We start from the raw sequence: 22,396 nt of genomic DNA, 5'->3' as shown, positions 1-22,396 counted from the left end.
TGAATATAACACCCAGTGCTCCGTTCAGTACATGCCCTCTTTAATACCCATCAACAGGCTAACCCATCCCCGCACCCCCCTCCCCTCTAGAACCCTCAGTTTGTTTCTCAGAGTCCATAGTCTCTCATAGTTCATCTCCCCCTCCGATTTCCCCCCCTTCATTTTTCCCTTCCTGCTATCTTCTTTTTTTTTTTAACATATAATGTATTATTTGTTTCAGAGTTACAGGTCTGTGATTCAACAGTCTCACACAATTCACAGCACTCACCATAGCACATACCCTCCCCAATGTCTATCACCCAGCCACCCCATCCCTCCTACCCCCCACCACTCCAGCAACCCTCAGTTTGTTTCCTGAGATTAAGAATTCCTCATATCAGTGAGATCATATGATACATGTGTTTCTTTGATTGACTTATTTCGCTCAGCATAATACCCTCCAGTTCCATCCACGTCATTGCAAATGGCAAGATTTTGTTCCTTTTGATGACTGCATAATATTCCCATATATATATATATATATATGTATATACACCACATCTTCTTTATCCATTCATCTGTCGATGGACATCTTGGCTCTTTCCATATTTTACCTATTGTGGACATTGCTGTTATAAACACCAGGGTGCACGTACCCCTTCGGATCACTACATTTGTATCTTTGGGGTAAATACCCAGTAGTGCAATTGCTGGGTCGTATGGTAGCTCTATTTTCAACTTTTTGAAGAACCACCATACTGTTTTCCAGGGTGCCTGCACCAGCTTGCATTCCCACCAACAGTGTAGGAGGGTTCCCCTTTCTCTGCATCCCTGCCAACATCTGTTGTTTCCTGACTTGTTAATTTTAGCCATTCTGACTGGTGTGAGGTGGTATCTCATTGAGGTTTTGATTTGGATTTCCCTGATGCCGAGCGATGTTGAGCACTTTTTCATGTGTCTGTTGGCCATTTGGATGTCTTTTTTGGAAAAATGTCTGTTCATGTCTTCTGCCCATTTCTTGATTGGATCATTTGTTCTTTGGGTGTTGAGTTTGATGAGTTCTTTATAGATTTTGGATACTAGCCCTTTATCTGATATGTCATTTGCAAATATCTTCTCCCATTCTGTCAGTTGTCTTTTGGTTTTGTTGACTGTTTCCTTTGCTGTGCAAAAGCTTTTTATCTTGATGAAGTCCCAATAGTTCATTTTTGCCCTTGCTTCCCTTGCCTTTGGCGATGTTTCTAGGAAGAAGTTGCTGCGGCTGAGGTCGAAGAGGTTGCTGCCTGTGTTCTCCTTTAGGATTTTGATGGACTCCTGTCTCACATTGAGGTCTTTCAACCATTTTGAGTCTATTTTTGTGTGTGGTGTAAGGAAATGGTCCAGTTTCATTCTTCTGCATGTGGCTGTCCAATTTTCCCAACACCATTCTGTTGAAGACACTGTCTTTTTTCCACTGGACATTCTTTCCTGCTTTGTTGAAGATGAGTTGACCATAGAGTGGAGGGTCCATTTCTGGGCTCTCTATCCTGTTCCATTGATCTATGTGTCTGTTTTTGTGCCAGTCCCATACTGTCTTGATGATGACAGCTTTGTAGTAGAGCTTGAAGTCCGGAATTTTGATGCCACCAGCTTTGCTTTTCTTTTTCAACATTCCTCTGGCTATTCGGGGTCTTTTCTGGTTCCATACAAATTTTAGGATTATTTGTTCCATTTCTTTGAAAAAAGTGGATGGTATTTTGATAGGGAATGCATTAAATGTGTAGATTGCTCTAGGTAGCATTGACATCTTCACAATATTTGTTCTTCCAATCCATGAGCATGGAACATTTTTCCATTCCTTTGTGTCTTCCTCAATTTCTTTCATGAGTACTTTATAGTTTTCTGAGTACAGATTCTTTGCCTCTTTGGGTAGATTTATTCCTAGGTATCTTATGGTTTTGGGTGCAATTGTAAATGAGATCTACTCCTTAATTTCTCTTTCTTCTGTCTTGTGGTTGGTGTATAGAAATGCCACTGATTTCTGTGCATTGATTTTTATATCCTGTCACTTTACTGAATTCCTGTATGAGTTCTAGCAGTTTTGGGGTGGAGTCTTTCGGGTTTTCCACATAAAGTATCATATCATCTGCAAAGAGTAAGAGTTTGACTTCTTCTTTGCCGATTTGGATGCCTTTGATTTCTTTTTGTTGTCTGATTGCTGTGGCTAGGACTTCTAATACTATGTTGAATAGCAGTGGTGATAGTGGACATCCCTGCCATGTTCCTGACCTTAGGGGGAAACTCTCAGTTTTTCCCCATTGAGAATGATATTTGCTGTGGGTTTTTCATAGATGGCTTTTATGATATTGAGGTATATAACCTCTATCCCTATACTCTGAAGAGTTTTGATGAAGAAAGAATGCTGTACTTTGTCAAATGCTTTTTCTGCATCTATTGAGAGGATCATATGGTTCTTGTTCTTTCTTTTATTAATATATTTTATCACATTGATTGATTTGTGGATGTTGAACCAACCTCGGAGCCCAGGGATAAATCCCACTTGGTTGTGGTGAATAATCCTTTTAATGTACTGTTGGATCCTATTGGCTAGTATTTTGGTGAGAATTTTTGCATCCATGTTCATCAGGGATGTTGGTCTGTAATTCTCCTTTTTGATGGGGTCTTTGTCTGGTTTTGGGATCAAGGTAATGGTGACCTCATAAAATGAGTTTGGAAGTTTCTTTCCATTTCTATTTTTTGGAGCAGTTTCAGAAGAATAGGTATTAATTCTTCTTTAAATGTTTGGTAGAATTCCCCTGGGAAGCCATCTGGCCCTTGTTTGTTGGGAGATTTTTGATGACTGCTTCAATTTCCTTAGTGGTTATAGATCTATTCAGGTTTTCTGTTTCTTCCTGTTTCAGTTTTGGTAGTTGATACATCTCTAGGAATGCATCCATTTCTTCCAGATTATCTAATTTGCTAGCATATAGTTGCTCATAATATGTTCTTATAATTGTTTGTATTTCTTTGCATTGGTTGTGATCTCTCGTCTTTCATTCATGATTTTATTTATTTGGGTCATTTCTCTTTTCTTTTTGATAAGTCTGGCCAGGGTTTTATCATCTTATTAATTCTTTCAAAGAACCAGCTCCTAGTTTCGTTGATCTGTTCTACTGTTCTTTTGGTTTCTATTTCATTGATTTCTGCTCTGATCTTTATTATTTCTCTTCTCTTGCTGGGTTTAGGCTTTATTTGCTGTTTTTTCTCTAGCTCCTTTAGGTGTAGGGTTAGGTTGTGTCATTGAGACTTTTCTTGTTTCTTGAGAAAGGCTTGTATATATACTTTGCTATATACTTTCCTCTTAGGACTGCCTTTGCTGCATCCCAAAGATTTTGAACAGTTGTGTTTTCATTTTCATTTGTTCCCATGAATTTTTTAAATTATTTTTTAATTTCCTGGTTGACCTGTTCATTCTTTAGTAGGATGCTCTTTAGCCTCCATGTATTTGAGTTCTTTCTGACTTTCCTCTTGTGATTGAGTTCTAGTTTCAAAGCATTGTGGTCTGAAAATATGCAGGGAATGATCCCAATCTATTGGTACCAGTTGAGACCTGATTTGTGACCTAGGATGTGATCTATTCTGGAGAATGTTCCATGGGCACTAGAGAAGAATGTGTATTCTGTTGCTTTGGGATGGAATGTTCTGAATATATCTGTGAAGTCCATTTGGTCCAGTGTGTCATTTAAAGTCTTTATTTCCTTGTTGATCTTTTGCTTAGACGATCTGTCCATTTCAGTGAGGGGGGTGTTAAAGTCCCCCACTATTATTGTATTGTTGTTGATGTGTTTTTTTTCTTTTGTTATTAATTGGCTTATATAATTGGCTGCTCCCATGTTAGGGGCATAGATATTTACAATTGTTAGATCTTCTTGTTGGATAGACCCTTTAAGTAGGATATAGTGTCCTTCCTCATCTCTCATTACAGTCTTTGGTTTAAAATCTAATTTGTCTGATATAAGGATTGCCACCCCAGCTTTCTTTTGGTGTCCATTAGCATGGTAAATGGTTTTCCACCCCCTCACTTTCAATCTGGGGGTGTTTTTGGGTCTAAAATGAGTCTTGCAGACAGCATATTGATGGGTCTTGTTTTTTATCCAATCTGATACCCTGTGTCTTTTGATTGGGGCATTTAGCCCATTTACATTCAGGGTAACTATTGAAAGATATGAATTTAGTGCCATTGTATTGCCTGTAAGGTGACTGTTAGTGTATATTGTCTGTGTTCCTTTCTGGTCTATGTTGCTTTTAGGCTCTCTCTTTGCTTAGAGGACCCCTTTCAATATTTCTTGTAGGGCTGGTTTTGTGTTTGCAAATTCCTTTAGTTTTTGTTTGTCTTGGAAGCTTTTTATCTCTCCTTCTATTTTCAATGACATCTGAGCCGGATATAGTATTCTTGGCTGCATATTTTTCTCATTTAGTGCTCTGAATAGATCATGCCAGTCCTTTCTGGCCTGCCAGGTCTCTGTGGATAGGTCTGTTGCCAATCTAATGTTTCTACCATTGTAGGTTACAGATCTCTTGTCCCGAGCCACAGTCTTTTTTGATATTGTTTTAATACATGCTATTTTCCATAGGACTGCACTAAACAAAGTCATAGTATTTGTCCAATTAAAAGAGCTATAATTTACCTGCTAAAATCCCCATTTGACGTTGGGGAAAAGTGTGAAATATTACTTCTTCTTTAGCTTAAGGAAGACCTTTGGCATTTCCAGTTCAGAAATACCTGTCTATAGATGCATACACATTCACTCTGTTCTATAATCTATTTAACCATATGAGTACATGTTTTATTTCTATGTGTATGAAGGAAAATCTTGTCTTCTTTCATTTAGACTGATCACCCTGTTGCTCTTTTACTGAACTGCATCTCATAATTCTACTAAGAATGTTATGGGGTAAATAATAAAATGCCAGCTTTTAAATGTGCCACAATAGTTTTCTATAAATTATTTTGCATTTTTAATTTCTATGAGTAAAATATAAAGGGAACTTAAGCTTTTCAAAGCTTATTGTTTCAGATTATCAAAATAATTCAGACTTTTATCTAAACTTTATCAATAATCTTTAATCTGTAAATTTTGAGGAAGCTTTTTGTATAAATTGTCTTTTAATCTGTATAATAGCTAATTCACTCCACATTTATTGAGCACATACTGTGTGCTATGTACTGTGCAAAATATTGACATAAAATAAAATAGAATGCCACCAACTAATCTACTTCTAGTCTTGTCTATGTCAGAGATAAAACCATGTGCTTGCCCCATAAATCACAGTTGTCTATATATTTATCTATGTATATTTATTTGCAAATTTAGACTGTGAGTTCTTTGAAAGGAAGAATATTCTTTTTGATCTTTTAACCTGATCATCTAATTTTGCATGATGCCTTCTGCATCATATGTTCTAATCTAAATAAATGTGAGCCAGTGAAGCAGTTAGTAAACAAACTGTGCTGTCATGAGCAGCTCAACTACGTTGCTTTTATTTGGAATGTCTGATAATCTTTATAGACAAAAATTTTTGCTTAGATTTTGGTAGAGGAGTTTGACAACAGTCCTCAATTTTCAAAACAGAAAGTTGGTGAAAGGATCAAGTTACTTGGAGAGAAGCTTTAGATTTTCAAGAGTCTTGTATACCTGAAAACCATCAACTAAAAACCAGAGACCTAGTCTCTAAATTACTAGCTATATGAACATTTGGCAAATCAAACCGTGACAAGCCTCAATTTCTCCATCAATAAAATTGTCATATTTAATCTATTTCACCAACCTCGTAGATTTAAAGAGTAAATTAAATGAACATTATTATTGCTACCCTTTTAAATTCAATTTGCTACTGATTGCAGGTTAGAAGCTTCTTTTATTTGACTTATCAGTTGATTCAAGAAAAGCTAGTATGGTGCCAATTGATATTACTTGGGTTATGCCGAGTCTGCATTCCTTACTTAACATTTTTGTTGCAGGATCTTTCATTTCAAAGAGTGAAACAAATGCATGGGTATCCTAAAAAAAAAAAAACATAAGCCATAACAAATACATTTTTTGTAGAAAGAAAAATGTGCCAAACAAAGACAATGAATTTTTTTTTCAGTGCAATTTCCTATTCACTAAGATAAATTTTCTAAAGGTGAATTTTAATAATTTCCAATTTATTAAACATGTAGTTGATACCTTTGGTAATATATTTTTAGTAAGAGAATTTTTTTGTTATTTTCAGACTATTCAAAAGTTCATCTAACACAGCTATTGGAGAAGGCCGAAGTGATTGCAGGACGGATGCTTAAATTTTCTGTTTTTTATCGTAACCAACACAAAGAATATTTTGACTATATTCGGTAAGGATAAGAAAATATATAGTGATTTGCTTTACTAAATGCCATTCTAAGCTCTAGGCTCAGGTTTTCCTTGAGTCTAGTTCTGTGAAATAGCAATTTTTGTTTTCTTTTCAAAATAGTTAATTATACTCTTTTATTTCCCAGAATAATTGAGTAGAAAAAAATCAGATTATGGGATTTTTTTTTCACTTTACTTACATCCCTTTCTATAATCATTTGTAATGACAGTTCCTGTCTATTTGAGTGGAAGATCTTAAACCTCCAGGGTTTAGACTGATGACCATTCATGACAAATTCCTCTACCACCCAATAACTAAACTAAATATTCTCTTCTTGTGGATTGATTGCTTTAAGATACTGAAAATGGGAGGGGGGGACGTAACTTTCATGAAATATGGTGAATCGGGTGGGATTTTTCAGGCTTCAGTCTAAGTGATGAGATCTCTTAGCCATTATCTTGGATTAATTATTCATGAGGACAGTTTGCTGTGTTTACTTTTGAATTCTAATGTTCAATTAGTATTTCTAAGATAGCCTGTGTTTACACTGGGAAGCAGTTTCCAAGAATTCAAAAGAAATCCATGCTACAGGTAGTTTTAATACTTAATAATCCTTTTATATTTACAGACGAAAATTTCAGGACAGTAAATAGAGATATATGTTTTTAAAGGCTGAGACTAAGGTTTTTAAAATGATAAATGCTATTTAGTTCTAAAACTTTTACACAGTAATCTCTATAATTTGTCATTTGGTATCACTTTAAACTTTAAGTTGTAAGGATTATAATGAAAAAAAAATAGGAAGCTTTGTTGTTATTTGTTTCTTACTTCTCTAGTTTTCTTAAGTCATGATCATGGTTTTAGATTTAAATCAGCTCCAAGCTGTGGAAAATGTAAAGGGAATCAGAGAGAGAGAGATGAATTTAGGCATCTGATTTCATCAAATGAAATACTTTGCAATATCATGGTTTTTTTTTTTATATATATATTTTGATGCTGCAAACCATAAGGTTGAATATCTTATAAACACAGAGTTTAGTCCATAATTCTTCTATCTGATAATTATTTACCCTTGAATCTATACATATTTCATGGTGGATGCCATTAACCTAATTTAGACAGTAGAAACAGATATAACACAAATTAATGTATCTGTCAATTGTGAATGGGAATGACCATATATATTTAACAAGAAAGGTTTTCTTTAAGCATAAAATTTGAAAACAAAAAGATCTATTGCTATTTTCTTTAATAAGAAATACATCAATATAATAAATACATCTTTGGTACAAGGTTTAGATTCTTAGAATATTGCCAATGTCTATTTTAGGTGGCCACTGGAGGTCAGTATTTCTCTGATTTTCTCTGCCCTTTGGGTCGAAACTAGCCTATTTTCAGGTCTTTAGATACTAAAATTTGCATCATCTGTTTTCAAAAACTCTTCTAAGAAGAAAAGAAATGATAAAGACTGCCTGGAAAAAGTCATTGTATATATTGTATAATTGATTCCAGTCTACTAGAATGAAAGATGTATTTACTAACAAGGAAATTTACCTTTGTTGGAGTTTCCATGACAGTTGTAAAATCCATGTAAATTATATCTTAATACAGTATATATAAATAAATATACTTCTCAAGCGTGGGTACAGTTCTTCAAAATTGCTTTTTCAAAACGCTTTATTAAAAAAATAGTAGACATTAGCTTCAATGGACCTTGATTTTTCTTTTTAGGTAATGAATTCTAATCAGGACCCACTTCCTTTATCAGAATCCATTTAAAATGTCAATTTGTTAATCAAAATGCTTGAATAGAAATGAACCTTTCACTTACCTAACTACAGACTTTCCAAATCATTACAAATTATGAAAAAGCATTAGGTAAATTCTGACTCAATCCATATGGATTGAGCTCATTTTGATCTCTTTCTCTAGAGATAAATTTCTAAGTGAATATTGCTTTCCCTTACCCCAGATCAAAATATCACTTTCTCTCTTACTCCTTCAAGTTCACTAGGAAGCCTCACTATCCTTAAAACACCTTTCTAGATCAGAAAGTTTTTTCTTTACCAATCCACTGACAGGTGTAGTAATTCCTGGTGCTTTTAGGTGTTAGATTGTATATCCTCAAAGTTGATGTTTGTCACTAATGCTAATACGTTTCTCCTAGTCTCAGTTCCTGTCTCCATATTTTCTGCTATTATTATTTCATTAATTGAACTTGTAGATTCATGTTGGACACATATCATATCAATATTTGGTTTTTGTTAATGAGAATGTAACTGTAACAAGGGTAAGAATTTTGACCCAGGAGAAGATGGAGTGGAAACATTTCTCCCTATTTTTCCCACTAAGTATGACTAAAAACTCTGGACTTTATATATAAAAGAAACATGGAAATCTGAAAGGTGGAAGAAGACTGAAAGGTAGAGAGAAGTCAGTTAGGGACCATGGGACTCAAGGGACAATACAGTAATGAGTTCCCTGAGTTTTCTTTTTAGCTCTTATATTCTGGACTGAGTTCTGAAGAAGCCAAAAACCCCAAAATGCTGATGGTCATTTTTTACAGTATCTACTGCAAAAGAATGACTAAAAGAAGTTTTTTTGTTTATTTTTTTATTCATCATGATTAAGTGTACTCTTCAATCCCCACCCCCTATTTCTCCTATCACCCCACCAAACTCTCTTCTGGTAGCCATAAGTTTGTTCTCTATAGTTAAGAATCTGTTTCTTAGTTTGTCTCTCATTTTTTTTTCCTTTGCTCATTTGTTTTGTTTCTTAAATTCCACATATGTGTGAAATCATATGCTATTTGTCTTTCTCTGACTGACTTATTTCACTTAGCATTATACTCTCTAGCTTTATCCATGTTGTTGCAAATAGTAAGATTTCATGCTTTTCTTTGGCTGAATAATATGCTACATCTTCTTTATCCATTCATCAGTCAATGGACACTTGAGCTGCTTCCATAATTCAGTGATTATAAATAATGCTGCAGTAAACAGGGGTGCTTGTATCCCTTTGAATCAGGGTTTTGTATTATTTGGGTAAATATCCAATAGTGCAATTCCTGGATAATAGGGTAGATCTATTTTATTTTTTGAGGAACCTCCCTACTGTTTTCTACAGTGGCTATACCAGTTTGCAATCCCACCAAAAGTGCAAGAGTGTTCCTTTTTCTCCACATCCTCGCCAACACTTGTTTCTCGTGTTGTTGATTTTAGTCATTCTGACAGGTGTGAGGTGATATCTCATTGTAGCTTCGATTTGCATTTACCTGTTGATTAGTGATGTTGAGCATCTTTTCATGTGTTTGTTGGCCATCTGGATGCCTTCTTTGGAGAAATGTCTGTTCATTTCTTCTGCCCATTTTTAATTGGATTATTTGGGTTTTTTGGTGTTGAGTTGTAGAAGTTGTTTATATATTTTGGATACTAATCCTTCATTAGATAATGTCATTTGCAAATATTTTCTCCCATTTCATAGGTTGCCTGGTCATTTTGTTGATTGTTTCCTTCACTGTGCAGAAGCTTTTTATTTTGATGTAATCCCAATAGTTTATTTTTGCTTTTATTTCCCTTGCCTTAGGAGACATTTCTGGAAAAATGTTTCTATGATTAATATCAGAGAAATTACTGCCTGTGCTCTCTTCTAGGATTTTTATGGTTTCAGGTCTCACATTTAGGTCTTTAATCCATTTTGAGTTTACTTTTGTGTATGGTGTAAGAAAGTGGTCCAGTTTTATTCTTTTGCATGTAGTTTCTCATGGATATTCTTTCTTCCTTTGTCAAAAATAAGATTAACTGTGGGTTTATTATTGGGTTTTCTATTCTGTTCCATTGATCTCCATGCCTATTTTTGTGCCAGTACCATACTGTTTTAATTACTACCACTTTGTAATATAACTTGAAATCTGGAATTGTGATACCTCCAGCTTTGTTTTTCTTTTCCAAGATTGCTTCAGCTATTCAAGGTCTTTTGTGGTTCCATACAAATTTTGGGATTGTTTGTTATAGTTTTGTGACAAATGCTAATGCTATTTTGATAGGGATTGTATTAAATGTGTAGATCACTTTGGGTAGTATAGACATTTTAACAATAGTTGTTCTTCCAACTCATAAGCATGGCATGTCTTTCCATTTCTTTGTGTCATCTTGAATTTTTTTCATCATTGTTTTATAGTTTTTGGAGTACAGGTCTTTCACCTCTTTGGCTGAGTTTATACCAAATATTTTATTGGTTTTGGTGCATTTGTAAATGCGATTGTTTTCTTAATTTCTCTTTCTGCTACTTCATTATTAGTGTATAGGAATGCAATGGATTTCTGTACCTTGATTTTGTATCCTTAACTTTACTGAATTCATTTATCAGTTCTAGTAGTTTTTCAGTGGAGTCTTTAGGGTTTCTGTATATAGTATCATGTCATCTGCATACAGTGAGAGATTTACTTCTTCCTTACCAATTTGGATACATTTTCTTTCTTTATGTTGTTTGATTGCTGTGGCTAGGACATCTAGTACTACGTTGAATAAAAGTGGTGAGAGTGGATATCTTTGTCTTGTTCCTGACCTTAGGGGAAAAACTCTGAGATTTTCCTCATTGAGTATGATGTTGTCTGTGGGTTTTTCATATAAGGTCTTTGTTATGTTGAGGTATGTTTCCTCTAAATCTACCTTGTTGACAGTTTTACCATGAATGGATGTTGTACCTTGTCAAATGTTTTTTCTGCATCTGTTGAAATGATCATATGGCTCTTATCCTTTCTTCTGTTGATGTGATATATCATGTTGATTGTTTTGTGAATATTGAACCACTCTTGCATCTTGGGAATAAATCCCATTTGACTGTGGTGTATGATTTTTTTTAATGTATTATTGGTTTGCTAATATTTTGTTGAGGATTTTTGCATCTATATTCATGAGTGATGTTGGCCTGTAGTTCTCTTTTTTCATGGTGTCTTTATCTGGTTTTGGTATCAGTGTGATACTGGCCTCATAGAATGAATTTGTAAGTTTTCCTTCCTCTTGTATTTTTTGGAATAGTTTGAGAAGAATAGGTATTAACTCTTCTCTAAATATTTAGTAGAACTTACCTGTGAAGCTGTCTAGTCCTGGACTTTTGTTTTTTGAGAGTTTTTTTGATTACCAGTTCATCTTCATTGCTGATAACTGATCTGTTCAAATTTTCTATTTCTTCCTTCTTTAGTTTTGGTAGATTATAGGTTTCCAGGAATTTATTCATTTCTTCCAAGTTATCCAGTTTTGTTGGTATTTAGGATCTGTTAAAGTTGTTTGTATTTCTGTAGTGTTTGTTATTTCTCCTCCTTCATTAGTAATTTTGTGCATTTGGGTCCTCTCTCTCCTGCTCTTTTTTTTTTTTTTTTTAAGAGTTTTATCAATTTTGTTGATCTTTGGTTTTATTGTTATTTTAGTTTCTATATCATTTATTTCTACTCTGATCTTTATTATTTCCTTCCTTTGCTGGGTTTGGATTTTGTTTGTTCTTTTTCTAGCTCCTTTAGATGTAAAGTAAGATTGAGATTTTTTCTTGCTTCTTAAGGTAGGCCTGTATAAACTTCCACCTTAGAACCTCTTTTGCTGCATCCTAAAGATTTTGGACCATTGTGTTTTCTAAAAGAAGTTTTTGAAAAAAGGAAGAGAATGATACTAGAAGGAATTTTGGAACATCAGGAGGAAAGAAGAAGAATAAGGATAAAAATATGGGGTCCAATCCAGAATATTCATACATCTCTTACTTATCTAGTGTCCTCTAGTATGTGAGTTGCTTGGTCTTTCCTTGAAGCTGCATTTTTAATAAGCTTCCTTGGTAGTTCTTAGGCACTAGAATTTGAGACTCATTATTGTTCTAAAGTTAGGGGAGACCCTGGGCATACCTCACCGACCCACAGGCTCTTTTGGAAGCATGCTGACTGGGAGAAGCTTCTCATGCCTGTGTGGTAAGTTGTAATTTTCATCCCAAGTCATGGTGGTCAAGGACCCAGCAAGAAAGGGAAGTCACACTTAGTGGGAGTTCTGGAGAAAATGTGACAAAAGCATCATTCATAAAGGTATAGACAGGGTTAAGGCAACTAATAAGGGATGCTAAAGCAACCAGGAACTATCAAGAGTTGAAAGGTTTTACTACTCTTGGGAAGGGAAATGGAGGACACCCAACAGGAGAAGTAGTCAGAGACATATAGTACATACGAATCCAGCCACACCAGAACCACAAGGCTCTGAAGCATGGAGGAAGTAGAAGACAGCACACTCAAGGCTTTACTTCCTCCTCCCCTAGATCTGATGGTGCCTTACATAAGTAGAACTGAAATGGAAGGGACCAAGGGACAAAGATGAACCAAATGATAGAGTCCCATCCCACAATGGAAGGCAAGAAGGATGGAGAATAGATCAGGGGTGATGGTAAAGGGAGAATAACCAGCTCTGATGTAAGAAAAACGCAGGAAAGGGGACCTGATTAGTAAACTGTACTTAGGGGAAAAAAAACAAAATAAAATAAGACTCTTTTGTGCCAATATATATACATGGACAGCACTCATATTAGGACTAAATTCTGGCATACTTTAAAGAAACATTCAATATATTTAACCAACAGTGTTAGTCCAGTTTTCTCTTCAAAGAGCCACTTCTGAAACCCAGTAGGCATATAATGGTTGTGATTTCAGTTGTAAGATTTCTAATTCCAGTTTGGTTTTTCTGGCCAGGAAATTTATTATGTAAAGACCTCCAAGGTTTGTAGCAGAACATCCTTACATTAAAAGACATAAAAGACATAAAAGTAAAAGGTACAAAAAGGTAAAGGTAAAAAAAGGTAAAAAAAAAAAAAAAAAAAGACATAAAAGGATGAGCATTCAGACTTTTGGGCCTATCACCAGTCAAATCTACATATAAATCAATAGCTTTACTACTATTATACCAAGAAGTGACCATGTCTTTTCTCTTGCAGAGAACATCATGGGAATGCTATGCAACCATCTGTCAAGGATAACAGTGGTAGCCATGGCTCTCCTATCAGTGGTAAATTAGAAGGCATCTTCTTCAGCTGCAGCACTGAGTTCAATACTGGGAAGCCACCCCAGGATTCACCTTATGGAAGATACAGGTTTGAGATTGTAGCAGAAAAACTTTTTAACCCCAATACTAACTTATATTTTGGGGACTTCTACTGTATGTACACTGCTTATCATTATGTGATTCTTGTTATTGCCCCTGTGGGATCACCAGGAGATGAATTTTGTAAGCAGCGCCTTCCTCAGCTAAATTCCAAGGATAATAAATTTTTGACCTGCACAGAAGAAGATGGGGTGCTGGTTTACCACCATGCCCAGGATGTCATTTTAGAAGTCATTTATACTGACCCTGTGGATCTTTCTCTGGGCACTGTAGCAGAAATCACTGGTCATCAGCTCATGAGTTTGTCTACTGCAAATGCAAAGAAAGATCCCAGCTGCAAAACCTGTAATATCAGTGTTGGACGTTAATGCCCACTTTTCTTATTCTTACCCAGTCCCTTTTCTTCCCCTAAGAGCACCGATCCTCTGTTGTCCATTTTCATCACCAGTTGTTTTCCACTGAAGCATGCACATGCCGCTCTCACCAAAAGCAAATTGCCATTTTTCAAATTTCATCCAGAGCCGTTTTAGTGTTTCCTATTCCCTGCCCTTCCCATTACTTTCAGTGATGAAAGTTCTCCTCTGACACTTTATTGCCTAGATGCTGCAATGTTTTTATTTTTCCTTTATGCCAAACATAACAAAACAATTATATAAACTGCTTTAGCAAAATACAAAATAACGGCTTATAAATGGTGTTTAAATATGCATTCATTTTAATCTACTGAACAAATATTGGGATAACTCCAAACCGCATGAAAGGGTGTAATTGCAGCATGAGTTAAATCTTGAAGCCTAGAATTGTCAGCACTTCCAACTTGTTGTTTGACAGTGTTATTTATGTTATTTATATTAGCTAACAGGAAACAACTATTGTGTTTCAACATAATAAATATAATAGAAAAATATTTTATTTGTATTGTTGTATAAAATATTTACAATCATATAGAATATATAGAGTTACATTTTAATAGCAATTGTATACATGTCATGAAACCATTTCCCTTATCAAAGATGTAGTTTGTAAACTTCAAATAGTTGTGTATCTGTCCTGTTACAAGTAGATGACTTCAATTAAACAAATTTATGAAGGACATCATTCTGATTCATAAAAGTTATAAAATATCAGGTAAATACAGAGAAAACAATAAGTCTCTGAAATACTCTGCTTCTGAAAGTCAATATTCTTCCCATCCAAACTATATGAAAATGTGAATTTGTTCAACATCATGCTTAAACATTACAGAAAACAGAAATACAAACATGGTTGGTACAAGAGAAAATGTCGACCTTTTACTTATTCTTACAAAGGCAAAAATAATAAATGTGTGTTTTAGTACAAAATAACACAAAACTATATGCACTAAAGTTGATGAAGCAAATAAAATTCTGGCTTCTTTTCCAAGGTGTCCCAACAATTTCAAACCTTTCATTTTGTACAGAATGAAGAGTACCTACAACTCATGAGAATGCTTGTGACTTTACAAAGTATACATAGACCTTGGAACATTAAGAAAAATGCATATTCCCAATCGAAAAATAGTTATATACTCTTATAGTAAACAAAAAGATTAGCAATCATAACTATGATCACATTAGATTATATACTGCAGACCACAGATCTATCCAAAATACTATTTTCAAATTTTAATACAATATTTTATTTTAATATAAACATCTGTCAATTTTAGACAAAGATAATTCACAAAGTACATGCTATAAGAATGAACTTTGGTAACCAGAAATGTAAAATTTCAAATAACAGATAAAATAATGTGCTATTTTTATATAGAAATAAAAAATTAGCAGTGACACATTCTAGTATGCTTTACTGAATAGCCTAGCAGACTTAAGGGACAAGGTAGATTTTTTTTGTCACTTAAAAATCTATTAGAACTTTCAAATAAATTACATTCTTACTAGCTGGATTCCTTTCTACATAAAAAGAAAAGTTTCTTTTCCTCCTCTTACTGATTTTTTAAAAATCATGCTCTTTTCCATACACTAACATAAGCAGTTTCTGGACACTAAATAGACTTTCCCTAATAAGTGGCCCACTGAACAAGTATTATTTAGATTTGATAAAATATTAAGATATTTTTTGAAATAATTATACTGACTGTGCATTTTCTGCTTGGCATGGAGGAGACTGAATTTTTTTTTCCAATTATACTGTTAGCTGTTATATTTTCCCCCATTTAAATCCTCCTTCCTCATTGATGGTTACTCTTGCCATCCCTTCTTAAAAACAGCTAATACTACCACTAAAGTGCTTCAATTTTCAATATGTCAAAACTACCTAGCAAGAATGGCAAAGGAAAATAAACTTGACCTTATCTTGGTTGAAAGTGAGCACAAACATTTCCTGAACCTCAGATTGTTTTGGCCACATCTTGCTTGCTGATGAGGACCTCTAATAGTCTCAGTTTGGCTTTTATGTGCTTGTATTCATAGTACTCATCTGCCATTGGTATCCTGTCTTCCTTTTGTGGACTTCTGCAAAACAGAAAATACTGTCTTTTAGCTCATAATAAATCAAGTCATTAAAAATCCTTTTATAATGTTTACATGAGAAAGTACAGAGTAGAAGTTTCCACTTGGTTTTTGCATCATGTCTTTTTTACCTTCCCTTCCACCTTCACTCACTCCCTCCTCCATGTGTCATTAGGTTTTTGTATAATAGTACACTTTGAGAACTTGAATGTCATGGGTGTTTTGCAAATATATGGTCCACTGCATAGACAGACAACAATGGAGCAAGTAAAAAGGAAAAAAAGCCCAAAAACCAGAACTCTCAAGGTATTCTTAGTCTAGTCATTCTCCCATTACTCATACCACAGTTCATGCATATGAAGAATGTTCAGCCCTTACAATGAGAGTTGTTAAAAATTCAACCTAAAAACCACATAAGTTAAGTGAAATAATTTATATAAATTTATGGCGATAGGGGAAAAAAGCTCAATGGTTACCTTATAAACATGAAATACTTCCAAGTTTTCTTTTAATTATAATACCTATCTCTGCTAATGTGTAGTAGAATCAGTGAGATGTTCATGGATTGAATTTATAGGAGTCTGAATTGCAATGGTTCTCTTTGCACACTAATTCTAAGGCTAGACATCTAACAATGCATATTTTATACATACTCATTCTAACTACTATATGTTCTTGCCGTTTACTTTGAAGAATGTTTGGGTAACATCTGGAGTTAAAACCATTTCCTTTCCGCAAAAATATGTGGCCAGGATATGCTATCTAAAGGGAAGTAATTGCTTCAGGATCTTAAAAGGCTCTTGTCTCCTTGGTTGATAAGATCACCTATTGCTTTTAGAACATTTTCATTCATGACTTTGAAATACAAGGAGTGGAAAACAGATGAAACACCACAGTTGCTACTGAATATAAACATAAATACTCTCTAATATTAGTATGGCTGAATGTAGGTAAATAGAAAGCATTTAATGTTTTACCTATACTCCCTTCTATTTTCCCAGTACTGATAAAAGATCTATCTCTCACAAATTTAAAAAAAGCATGAATCTATAAAGATTTCCTAAGAATGGAGTTATCTACTTGTGATGCACCACTATACACTTCCCTGGAATTTAAAGTACAGAACTCAGAACAGTACACAAATCTGTAGATAGGGTTTCTCTTAAATATTGTCTAAGTTATTTAATAGAATTCCTTTGCCTCCATTCTGTATTATGGACCAAACTTTTAACTGGGCCTCTAAATACCACCTTAATTTATATAAACATATCTAAGTGAAGAAATGGTCTAATTTATCAGGAAACACTAGTAACCCTAACCCATCATGCAACTTTTCCCTGGTCCTGCAGACTGTTTTGGCTAATAAACAAGAGTGTATTGGCCAGAGGCGCCTGGGTGGCTCAGTTGGTTAAGCGACTGCCTTTGGCTCAGGTCATGATCCCGGAGTCCTGGGATTGAGTCCCGCATCAGGCTCCTGTCTCAGTGGGGAGCCTGCTTCTCCCTCTGACCTTTTCCCCTCTCATGCTGTTTCTCTCTCTCTCGCTCTCTAATAAATAAATAAATAAAATCTCAAAAAAAAAAAGTGTATTGGCCAGAATGAAAAATTTTGCTAAGTATTTCCTGAAGCAGTTTTCCCATTATGTAAAACATGCTAATGTGCTTGGTACAGTTCCTGGCTTATAACTGTTAATGTCATATCTACATGATTATTCCTCTTGCTTGGCAAATATTACCAAGAACATTTACAGTAACTTAAAAATTTTAATAATCCATTTGCATGGTTATTTTACCTTATGGGCAGGATTAGGCCTTCCTAATAAAATTTCTTAGGATAACAAGATTAAGATCCATATTTCCTAACCATTCAACCCTTTGATTTTAGTTGTGATATACCACCACTTTGGCATTTAGTTTAAGTATATTACCACAAGAGGGCATACAACCTCAGTCAAATACAGGCATATCTGAAGTAGGGTTAAGACTCAAAGGTACAGTAGAATACTATACATAGGACATCACTAACTTCCCTGTACATCAAAAGGTATGCCAAATACCACTGGAGCTCCGTTAGGCAGGACTATTAGCACACTGGTGTGGTCTCAAACTCTTTGGACTCCTGGGTACATACAGATTAAAAAAAATGTAAATGTAAAAGCTGTATGGAAATTCTATAAAGGGAAAAAATGGAAATGGAAAAAGAAAACAAGAAATTATGTTTTATATTCTAAATTTAACATCCACAAAACAATTTTCACTAGATTAGTTAACATCAACAGAAGGTAAATAACTTGGACTTGTAGCAGTCAACTGGAAAAGGAAGATTCCAGGTAGAAAACAAAGTGGGTTACATCTGTATTTGCTGAACACAAAACGTTTCTGACTTAATAGGTCAAATCCTATTGTACAGCTCTGGAGGACTGCAATGGAAAAGCTGCTAAGAGGTGAGTAGACCAAGCTTTCAAGGTGCTTTAGAAAATAGTCCCTGTCCATCAGGTAGACCCTTAGTCTGCTGAAATGAAAGCAATTCAGGAAGGGCAGATACGTAGATGGAGAGGAATACTGAGGGGCCAGTGTATCAGTGACTCCCACCTCTGCCACCTTAATAACTTTGTGACTTTGGGAAAGTCACAAGACAGACAGAACAACTATAGCTTCCCAAAGTATTACAGGAAGTGCAATCATTTCATCTTTACATCTTACAACCATGGAAACAGGCTCCAGATAGCTAAATGATTTGTCTCTTTCTCCTCTGGAAGTAGATCAATAATCTTGAATCTTATGATTTTATTATATATATAATAACATCAAATAGATTATATACATATACACATATATAATTACATACATGTAAAAATACATATATAAATTATACATATAAAAATTATATATACATTGACAATACACCAAAATTTAGAGGAAACTAATGGAATGCCTAATGAGACTTAGGTTGACAAAAATAGACAAAGAGAGGACATAGCTAAACATTTATGTTAGGGATAGAAAGAATAGCCATGAACATCTGACTTGAAAATAAATAAGGGCAGATCCTTAAGTTTAAAACATACATTTAAAACAAAAGAAGAATTATTTAATAAAATAGGAAATAACTTGTGAAAGTAAGTAACCCAGAACAAAGAAGTTATATGGGTTGAAAAATCAAATAGATTTTTTAAAGGTTTAGATAAATTCAATAGTTATCAAGAGATTTATTATGCAAAGTTAGGGATTTTTGGATTTCATCCTTTATTTCTTAAAGCCTGATGTCATACTTGATAGCTACAGCCTCCCATAAAACATACCTAATAATGGCACTATTAGAATGTTGCATTAGACAGATTTTGAGTCTAAGTCACTGTGGAAATTATTTACATCTTATATAAAATCCCTGTTCCTGCCAAAAACTGCAGTTCATTCTTAACAAGAGTTCCCTAGGAAATACTAACTTAAAAAAATCTCTGCCCACACTTACCTTCCCGTTTGTTTAAAAAACTGTTCTTCAAAGTCTCTTAAGGCTTTCCGAAGTCTCTTCTTGTCAGCCCTAGTTTCTCGGAGATGGTCAAGAAGTACAGGCCTATATCAAGCAAAATATATATTTGCCATTACTGAGCTCTGGCATAATTGAGACATCATAAGATTTATCTATTCAGCAAATCATATTATGATACAGAAGGATTCTTCCTAAAAGAGTATCTTTTGAATAAATATAGTGCATGTAGAGCCTGATCACAGGGAAGCACATAAGCAGAGGATGAAAACAATGTCATAAGAGAAAAGACAGAAGGCAAGCCAATGGAATCCATTATAAAATGTGGTGAGGGTAATGACCATATGAATGGATAAGGGAGAAAGAGACATTTTGAAAGAACATTCATCAGTACTTGGTGATAGACTAGAACTAAGAGGCACAAGAGGAAAAGAGTTTAAAGAAAATTCTACCCTTAATGTAGAGTATGGGGAAAATGGCAAAACCCCTTGGGAATGAAACAGACCTTATTCAAAATAAAGCTAGAATTACACTGCAAATTCTACTCACTTCATTCTACTAAGCTAAGAGAAAAGTCATGCACTTTTAGAGCAGGAATTTTTATCTAGGAAACTTGTGCATGGTTTCAGAATTTTGAACTCCCTGTTTTTATTGACATTTTCTTAAAAAAAAATCGCAACACCCCCCAAAAGTTAATAACAGCTGCTTAAGAAAACAACCAACCAACAATAAATAAATGAAAGAAAGGAAAGCGAGGGAAAGAAGGAGGGAAAAAGAGAGGAAGATTGATTTTCTGCTTCCAAACAGGTTACTTCTCAGAGCTGAAACTGAGGTACCAGCTGATTCTACAAGCACACTAAAATCCCAGTTTACAACTTAGTCCTTAGTCCCACCTTGTATATTTTTGGGGATTCCACCCCTATCTTGAGATATACATTCATCACACTATAGTAATACATGTTAAAGGAAATCTCATAATCTGGCCTGTAATATACAAACCAAAGAAGGTCAAATGATCAAGAGGAATGCCACCTACTGAATAATGATAATGATAACAATAATGATAATATTAATGAAAATACAAATAGCTCCTGAGGGGCCATTAGGAGCCTAAGGGCAGCTCATTTACTATGGCCAAGGGGATCCCCAGGCTGGAGAAACCATCTTATCTAAAGGAGTAGATGGACTAGGATAAAGGCCCTGACAAATATTGACCTACATGGGATCCCAATTCCCTTTGGTCCAGCATATTCAAAAGCCAGCTGTGCTTCACACACTGCCAAAAATTAGACTGATGCCAGACCCTGCTGAAAAGATGTGCAACTGTAGGAAATTAGCATTTATGGCACCTTTAGGACGTTATTGGGAGTGTTGGTTCCTCATGACTTTGTCTTCTCAATTCTCCAGTCAAGAGAACAACCAGATTATGCTTTTAGGCAATTGGTGGTTCACATTTTTTAGAGAATCTAATAGCTCTTGCGAATTTTGTATGCACATATAAGGTATCCCAGACCAAAAGGAGTTGAAAAGAGACTCCATACTCAGGATTCACACTCACATTGTAGCCTCATGTAAATTGGACATGGATAGGGCTGGTTGTTTGATTTCTTTTTTTTCATCTGGCAGCAGAACCCTAACAGGCTCAGTCTCATTAGAGAAGGTGAGGTGGTCGCCGACAGGAAGGTGAGATGCTGGATCTGGCAAAGAAAGTTGTTGGCTTCCCTGTGGACAGTCTTCATCAGAGTCCTCTTCCTCCTGCTTATCGTAAGCAGAGTTAAATAAAGTCACAAAATGCTAAGTGCCTCTTGAAGCAAAAACAGGAAGAGGAACCATAAATAGACACCATGAAAAGAGTAGGTGACCCCTGTGTCTACTGAAAAACCAGAAGGAAGCAACCAAGAGGAACTCTTCCTCAGTTGCATCAAAAATCTTGCAGAAGTTAATGAGCAAAGAGGCACCCATGCTGTGCTAAAATGCTCAGCAAGTTCATCTCTGCTGGGCCAAAGAAGGCACAGAATCCAAGATATGGTCCAATATGGGCTGCACTGCCTACTAGTTCCTCCCTTTCACCCAGACCTTCTGGGCCCCCAGCTTCATAACAGTTACATGGGTTAGAAAGAGAGGTACTTCAGATACCTTTTGTCATCCAGAAATACCCCAAATCAGGTCCTGGGGTGGACCACATTCAGATACAGAGGATATTGAGAAAATTGACAAATTCAGGGATGAGCTCTAGGAAGGCCAAAGCAAAATGGAGTTATTCCTTAACGTGTTCTGCTAATGCTTATCACAACCCAAAGATTTTCTTGCAAGGAAATCTGAAAATCATAATCCATTTTAAATCATGCTTCCTTAATGGAAAAATTTTAGAGATTATGACTCACTATTGCATTTGTCTTTAAAATTATGAAAGTATAAATGTAGTCAAGTATACTTAAATGTATATTTGTTAATATTTATTTCTTTTTATATTGGTATCTTGAGCAAGTGACTGAATATTAATGGAGTAGGATTTGTGGTGCTTTTCAAGTTCTGTATTCCCATAAGTCATTCTTTATTAAAAATAGTCTAACTCAATTTCAGTAGCCATATTTTCTATCGAAATAAATCTTATATCTTACATAGTGATGGTCAAATGGTACCAAAAACAAATGTTGCATTATGTCAAGGAACATGTAGTCAGTTTTCTTATTCAAGAAGAAAAATTAACAAAGAGAATAGAAAGCCTCTGTTTGGTCTAGCTGTGTTGTAAATTAGATAATGCCAAATTGAAATTCATCATTTGTTCAAGAAATGAAAGCAAATTGGGATGCCTGGGTGGCTCAGTCAGTTAAGCATCTGCCTTCGGCTCGGGTCATGATTCCAGGGTCCTGGGATCGAGTCCCATCTTGGGCTCCTTGCTCAGCGGGGACGCTTCTCCCTCTACCTGCCGCTCCCCCTGC

General features: G+C 35.1%; 2 protein-coding genes across 6 annotated transcripts in view; one reads left to right on the top strand and one right to left on the bottom strand.

Annotated features, from left to right (window-relative positions):
- Positions 1 to 13,972, top strand: part of PHYHIPL (phytanoyl-CoA 2-hydroxylase interacting protein like) — an 82,657-nt gene extending 68,685 nt beyond the window's left edge. Inside the window, exons 4-5 of the mRNA XM_036078163.2 lie at positions 6,235 to 6,352; positions 13,312 to 13,972. Of these exons, the coding sequence (XP_035934056.1) occupies positions 6,235 to 6,352; positions 13,312 to 13,846 (653 nt within the window). The 3' untranslated portion in view covers positions 13,847 to 13,972. The remainder of the gene's footprint in view (positions 1 to 6,234; positions 6,353 to 13,311) is intronic.
- Positions 13,973 to 14,072: 100 nt separating this feature from the next.
- Positions 14,073 to 22,396, bottom strand: part of FAM13C (family with sequence similarity 13 member C) — a 152,003-nt gene continuing 143,679 nt past the window's right edge. For 3 of the 5 annotated variants that reach the window (XM_078077682.1, XM_036078159.2, XM_036078160.2), the window contains 3 exons: positions 21,013 to 21,212; positions 19,440 to 19,541; positions 14,073 to 15,973 (listed from right to left, as the gene is read on the bottom strand). In XM_078077682.1, coding sequence (XP_077933808.1) covers positions 15,850 to 15,973; positions 19,440 to 19,541; positions 21,013 to 21,212 — 426 coding nt within the window. In that variant the 3' untranslated portion in view covers positions 14,073 to 15,849. The remainder of the gene's footprint in view (positions 15,974 to 19,439; positions 19,542 to 21,012; positions 21,213 to 22,396) is intronic. The other 2 variants (XM_078077681.1, XM_036078161.2) reach the window with 1 other exon arrangement.

The sequence above is a fragment of the Halichoerus grypus genome, chromosome 7 (genome assembly GCF_964656455.1).
Source record: "Halichoerus grypus chromosome 7, mHalGry1.hap1.1, whole genome shotgun sequence".
Taxonomy (NCBI): Eukaryota; Metazoa; Chordata; class Mammalia; order Carnivora; family Phocidae; genus Halichoerus; species Halichoerus grypus.
Note: the sequence above shows the minus strand (reverse complement) of the source record. Positions and strands in the feature narration are given on the sequence as shown.